Source organism: Salmo salar, chromosome ssa06 (assembly GCF_905237065.1).
Source record: "Salmo salar chromosome ssa06, Ssal_v3.1, whole genome shotgun sequence".
Lineage (NCBI taxonomy): Eukaryota > Metazoa > Chordata > Actinopteri > Salmoniformes > Salmonidae > Salmo > Salmo salar.
The window spans coordinates 73,811,802-73,818,737 of record NC_059447.1 but is presented as its reverse complement, the minus strand read 5'-3'; the positions used below and the strand labels follow the sequence as shown (position 1 = coordinate 73,818,737).

Here is a 6,936-nt window from a genome sequence, read left to right as displayed (position 1 = left end):
AAGCTTTAATATTAAATCATAAGTTGAGTGATGAAACTATCCATTTTAAACATTTGAAGGTTTTAATAATATACAATCGTATAACACACAAACAGGATACATCTCTTTGGGATTTGGTGGCAGCTACACTGAACTCTGCCAGCCAAAACACCGCACTATCTTACCTCAGTGCTCTGATTAAAAAAACAGAACTTCATCTTGAACCAGATGGGCATATAATACAAAGCCCCAAAAAGTCAAATATAATCTCCCAAAGTCACTAAATGTAAACATTCTGTTTGAAAGGTGCTTCTTTCAAATGTGTGTTGAATAATCCCCCAACTGAAAAAGGAACATTTGCCACCCAGTACTGCTTGTTCATAAAAAGCTGCCGAGGGGTTGAGTCTTTGCGTGTGCCGTTTTTAGATATGCATGCATAAAGCATTGACATCTCATGTGTTATGCTAGGCGGTAGTCCCATGCTTTGTGCTCTCTCCCACTATGCTGAAGTCTGTTTTGAGATTTACGCTGTGTTCAAGTCTCTGTGTTGGGGTAAGATTTGACTGGGCTGGAGGGAGATTTGACTGGGCTGGAGGGACAGGAGTCTGGGCTGCCAGGGGTTCTGATGGGAGATTTCCTCTTTCCGTTCCTCACCGTCAACTCCTCTTTGGGTTTAAAAGTCAGGGGCACAAAGCCCTCTGCATCCGCTACCAGGACTATCCACAACGGACCTGGAACACACAGGAGACAGGAGTTTCAAGTTTAAGGACGTTTTTATTTAATTCATATTTTATTTATCCCCATGCTTTATAAGACTGTTTAACTTATATAAAACCAGGAGAGTCATTGACTACATCCATTTAACCCTTCGAATAGATAGTACTAAGCTTTCAACCAGCAAGTGTCTACTAATCATTTACAGAGAGGTTTTTGAAGTACTGTAACCACAACATACGGCTCTCTCAGATTGCTACAAAAACCCTAACAGTGAAACTCCTAAATGGAGTGGTGTCATAAATACTCTATAAATAGTCTTGGAGTTGGCAGAGGCGTGCTGAGTGTGTATAGCAGAACGAACCCAGGGAGGGTGTGGTGGGGCTGTAAGCGGCTTCTGTTTTAAACCTTTTAATCCACAGTAACCCTATAATCACTCCCATATTCAGCCTCTCCACCCATTAACTGAAGCAGTCCATTTTAACACAAAATACTGTTGTTTAAAATGCATGTCCTTTTAAGTGGAGTGAAACAGAGATGTCATTATTTTGATATTCAACATCTTGTCTAGTTAGTTGTAATAGCTGAGAGAAGCTCAGTAGTTCCTCAGTCTAGACTATGGGCTGAGGATCTGGCAGTTATTCTTATATGAATAGATTCCTGGAAACCTGAGGGAAAACGGGTTTTTTTCTCTCTCCCCGTCCACACGCACACACACACACACTTCTGAGAAGACTACCCAATTTCCTCTTGAGGCATGCCTACATTGGGAAGAGCCAATAATGTCAGTCTGCAGATATGAATTGTGTTGATTTCTGTAAGCTGGGAATCACCCCGCTGTGTATGATGATGTCATATCGCTGAGTCTACCTTTAATCTCAAATAACTGGTAGAATTAAGCCTGGGGTATACATAGTGAAAACAAAGAATCATCTCAAGCCTTAAGACTACAACCATGTGTTATTATTGGTATGGGGGAAGCCCATGGGCCAGATACGTACCATACACCATCTCTACTACAGTGACGTTGAAGAGCTCCTGAAGAACCTTCAGACACAGCTTCCCCTCACACAACAACACTGGCCTTCTCTCATCTATAAACACATTCTCAGACAGCTGCTTCTGCATGGAGGAGAGGGAAGAGATAGAGAGAGAGAGATAGATAGATAGATGATCGAGAGAGAGTGGAGGGGGGTTAGTTAGTACAATTCTGACCTCAAGAACACAGACAGTTATTGATGGATGCAACAGCAAGGCATCATTTCACAAATTGTGCTTTTAATTGCTCTTTTAGGAACACCATAATAGCACACACTGTGTTGTCAGCGTGCTGTTTATTATTAGCCAATGGTGGATTGCAAACTCTAGCCTGGAGAGTACATTAAAGTATGTCTCTACTGTATCTTCACCTTCAGACAAGTCCCACCAAGTTCAACATTAGCCCTTTATGCTGATATCTGCTGAATGCTGAATCTGGGTGCTTTATACTCATAAAGTTCGTTCCTTTTTGTGTCTAATAGTGATGGGGGAAAAATGATATATAATTAAATATCGCAATATTATTTTTGGACTCCAAGTATCGATTTGTAAAAACACTTTTGCTACTTTAGGTAGAGCTGGTCGACTGTACCTGTGCTAAAACACAGTTATTTTCATCCTATGGCTTGTTCTCCATCTTCTTTTTAAATAGGGAGCCAACACATTTTCAGCACTTTTATTTTCCTTACTGATCAAAACTAATTTTCTCATGCTCCCTCTCCAGCAGATATAAACAATATGTTTGGAACATCAAATCACAATAAAAATCCCAGTATTGAATCGCAATACATATATAATCGTAATACATATCGTATCGGCACCTAAGTATCGTGATAATATTGTATCGTGAGGTCCCTGGCAATTACCAGCCCTAGTGTCTAACGTAACTTTATTATACAAAGGTGGGGCCTATAATTTCAATAAATAAGGTCTTTCAACAAATATTATCTTAAAAAATATTGCTCTGAAAATCTCCAGCTTTTGCAGACATAGAAATGAAATATCCCAAATTAAGTAATATCTTGTAAGATGTTACCCCTACCTGACATGTGATGTTAACGTATGGAGGATCACAGGCATTGGGGTAACTAGTCCCCAGACCCTTTTTGCCGTTCCGGGTGAAGTCCCTGATCTCTGTCAGACACTGTTGCACCTCAGAAAAACGAGAGAAAATCCTCTCCATGTTCTGAGACAGCTGCTCCAGGTTCCTCTCCTTCTCTCTGGGGGCCAAGGGGGTGGTTTTGGGCAGGGTGGGGAGCTCCGTGTGGGGCTTATCCCTAGGGTTGTAGTAAGGGGAGCAGGTTTGACTTGACTCCCTGCTAGCCTGTCCTGCCATGGAGAGCATCGTCATTCGGTTGACGGGTTCCATGTCGAAGTTTTCGACCGTAATGGAGGAAGCGTTAGCGTGAAGTTGGTCAGAGGGGTGACAGAGGTCAGAGTAGGAGAAGTCGACTGAGCTGGTGACTGAGCTGGGCTCCGGGCTCCTCACCTCCTCCACCAGCCTCCTCCTGCTGCTCCCTGGAGAATGGGACTGGATTACACCTCCTCCGGGCAGCACCAGCTCCTTAATCTCGACAAGCTCCTGCTGCTCATCTTTAGAGAAGACATGCTTCGAATGGCGTCTAACGGGAGATTCTCGATTCGGGGAGGGAGACGCCGGGGTTCCTCCATTGTAGACAATCTCCTTGGAGGCGAGGCGCAGGATGTATTTGTCCGTATTGGAGGAGGGGAGGAAGGCAGGGTCGTTGGACTTCTGTCTGCCAATCATGAGAAGCAACATCTTGTCACCAAGAAAGCAGATGCCTTTGGGCCTCTCGTTTTTCTGTAAGGAGATCTGCTGGACGTTGGGCATGGTGGACGGTGTGATGCAGTAGACCAGTACCATGCTACATGTGTTGGAGGCCACTGCCACCGTAGAACCTCTGGAGTCAAAGGCCACGATGTCTGGCACCAGGATCCCTGGGATGCTGACCTTACTGGTGCTGGTGACTTTCCGTTCGTAGGTGACCAGGATAAGGTGGGACGAATCCTGTCCGGAGCCGGTCAGGTGGTCCCTGCGGTGCAGGTGTAAGAGTGGACTAGGGTCTGAGCGCCGGTGCTTGGCCAGGAGGTGAGTGAGGTCCATAGGGCCGCCGGAGGCAGAGCAGGAGAGGTAGGACCTCTCAGAGTCAAAGGACCTCCTGCGGGGGTCTATACAGCCATCCTCGTCCAACATCACCATAGGAGAAGAATGTCCAGGTAGGGAGGACTCTGAATCTGAGGACACGTCAAATGCTATGCCAGCGTTCAGCCCGCAGATCCTATCCAGAGGCAGCTCTGTAGCTACTGCCACCTGGGCCTCGCCTGTTGACTGAATGGCACAGATGTACCCGCCCACGTCAAAGATGGGGCAGAAGGAGCAGGCTAAAAGACTCTTCTGAACATCGTTATAGATGTAGGAGTGAAGGGCGCTTCCTATAGCCAAAACCAGCCGGGTGCCATCTTTGGTCCAGCAGGCACAGTGGATGAGTCCACTGCCTTTAATATCAGCCTTGACCCTACGGTTGTCCACACGGACGCAGAACAGCACAGAGGCATCTTTCTTAGTGAGGACAGAAAGGATGTCCATCTTGGGATGCCAGACACATCCCTCAGACAGAAGGGGGAACGGTTCGCTCATCTCACAGGTCTGAGTGCACAGCAGCTTGTTCTGTTCCAGAGCGCTGAGCTGCAGCTGCCACACTGTGACATGTTTCTTGTGTTGGACGGCCAACAGGGCAGGAGCGCCGGAACAGCACAGAGGGCCCCAGGAGAGGCCGAAGACATGCTCAAATTGACCGATGACGTTGGTGTCGCCGAATTTGACTTCGCAGTTGGCATAGTAGAGGGAGGTAAGGCAGACCTGCTTCCCGTCAGTCCAGGCTATCCCGTGGACGGGGTGGATGGTTTGGTGTAGCGTGTTCAGACCTGACCTCAGCAACTTGGCTTTGCCCAGTTCCATACTGACAGTCAAGCAAGTACAGATTAATCCAAACAGAAAGAGAAACAATGATCAGTAACATTGATTCAAGAAGAAACAATCACTCATTCAATAGCATTGATGAGAGCAGAGGATATTGGTCATGAGGATTTTGCCGGCAGAAGACCAGTTCCAGCTATCTTGGTCATCCCACACTAAGAATAGGACAAGCCTCTCTTGTCCTGTGCCTCTGGCATCCCTAATCCCCTCTGCCTGAGGGTTACACCCCAGGGCCAGGCCAGAGCTGAGCTGATTAGTCCAAATGACCTTAGCCACGCAGATCAGGTAGGTTATATTACACTCCAGCTTTACAGAGGAACCAGTGGTTTAAAGTACTTAAGTAAAATTACTTGAAAGTACTATTTAAGTCGTTTTTTGGGGTATCTGTACTTTACTATTTATATTTTTGACAACTTTTACTTATTCCTAAAAAAAATATTGTACTTTTTACTCCACACATTTTCCCTGAAAACCAAAATTACTCGTTACATTTTGAATGCTTAGCATGACAGGAAAATTGTTAAATTCACGCACTTTTCAAGAGAACACGTGGTCATCCCTACTGCCTCTGGCCTGGCAGACTCACTAAACACAAATGCATATTTTGTAAAAAATGTCTGAGTGTTGGAGTGTGCCCCTGGAAATCCGAACATTTTAAAACAAGAAAATGGTGCCGTCTGCTTTGCTTAATATAAGGAATTTGAAATTATTCATGACTTTTGATAATTAACTATATTTTAGCAATTACATTTACTTTTAGACTTTTACTCAAGTAGTATTTTACTGGCGGACTTTTCTATTAAGGTATATACTTTTACTCAAGTATGACAATTGGGTACTTTTTCCACCACTGAGAGGAACTGGTATCTGTGTTGTTGTGATGTCAAACTGTATTATTTGCTGGCTAGCTAACTAAACTAGAAGTAGAGCTAATCGCTTTTGGCAGGCAAATTTGACCTTAGTCTGGATTTGGGTACGAGGCAATCCTTTTTTAACATTAGGTCTTCGGGTAGCTCAATATTGGACAAAAGGAGCCCAACGTTACTCCTTAGTCTAAGGACCTTACATATTCTGTTTAAGGGCGAAATGACTCTGAAAGCCAAAAACAGCAAAATACTCTATTTAAACGTGAATCGATTCTCAATTGCGGTACGGTTCCAGAAACATAAATCCCTCTACTTTCATATCATATCAAAACAATTTCACAAACGCAAAATACACACTTAAAGTACATCACAGGGGGCTGCTGAGTGGAGAACGTCTCATAATAATGTCCGGAACGTAGCAAATGGAATGGCATCAAACATCTGGAAACTATGTGTTTGCTGTATTAGTTACCATTCCACTAATTTCGCTAGTCATTAGCACGAGCCTGTTCTCCCAAATGAAGGTGCCACCAACCCCCTGTGCTGTACACTGTTTTAACTGCGTTCAGACGCACAAAGCTAATTGGCCACGTGGGAACCCTAACCCTATAATGGTGCATGTCAATTTAACCTTTTGTTTTTTGAAAATTATTTCTCGCCGATATGAAAGATTATGCACCCAAAAAACCGTACCGCAAGCGATGCGTGTGACCGAGCATCGCGGCTCTTAACAAAACGTCTTTCGTCCAATGACTTATGTGTAATGTATTGGAACAGAGTCATGATCAAAGGGCTAGGTCTTGAGGTAGGTTATTAATTTGTGCTAGCTAGAATTAGTATCATATTCACATCAAATGCAATTAAACCTCGAAGGTCAAGTCAAAAGCTATTACAGCAAAGATTTGCTATTATCAACTGCAATTTGGGTTATAAAGCTTGCTACGCAATATTAGAAAATCATTTACCTGACAGTTACTGGATAGCTATCTACAGTAGCTGTCATTTTTGGGGGCTGGCCAGTTTATAACACATGTAGCTAACGTTAGCTAGTTAGCTAAATCCATCAGGGAACAAGCCAACTAGTGAAGTAACAATATGGCGAATACGTTCTTTAGTCACGAAATTATACGCACAAACGTGTCATTACATGCCTCGATTGTCTTGTCAAACCATAAACCTTGATCACATTTCCCAAGATTATTTTACTTTCCCAGGGGTGAAAGTTGCTTTCATGAACTGGAATTGAAAGACGAGGCAATAGAAAAGCATTATGGGTCTTGAAGTTTATGGGAAGTCTGGTGTATTTCATGTGTTGACCACTTGGGGGCCTTCTTGTCCACG

General features: G+C 44.0%; 1 protein-coding gene across 1 annotated transcript; it reads right to left on the bottom strand.

The window, feature by feature from the left end:
- Positions 1-41: 41 nt before the first annotated feature.
- wdcp (WD repeat and coiled coil containing) lies at positions 42-6,857 on the bottom strand. The gene is made up of 4 exons (XM_014205708.2): positions 6,561-6,857; positions 2,774-4,712; positions 1,695-1,815; positions 42-710 (listed from the first exon to the last, which is right to left on the bottom strand). Exons 1-4 carry the CDS (start codon positions 6,596-6,598, stop codon positions 514-516), a joined length of 2,295 nt encoding a protein of 764 aa, XP_014061183.1. The 5' UTR covers positions 6,599-6,857; the 3' UTR covers positions 42-513.
- Between the last annotated feature and the right edge of the window lie 79 nt (positions 6,858-6,936).

Excerpts from the sequence above, each read along its gene's own strand:
- wdcp (XM_014205708.2), bottom strand. The coding sequence starts at position 6,598 with ATGACAGCTACTGTAGATAGCTATCCAGTAACTGTCAG. Across the intron at positions 4,713-6,560 it reads AGCTATCCAGTAACTGTCAG|TATGGAACTGGGCAAAGCCA; the intron begins GTAAATGATTTT and ends CTTGACTGTCAG. Across the intron at positions 711-1,694 it reads TGTAGTAGAGATGGTGTATG|GTCCGTTGTGGATAGTCCTG; the intron begins GTACGTATCTGG and ends TGTGTGTTCCAG.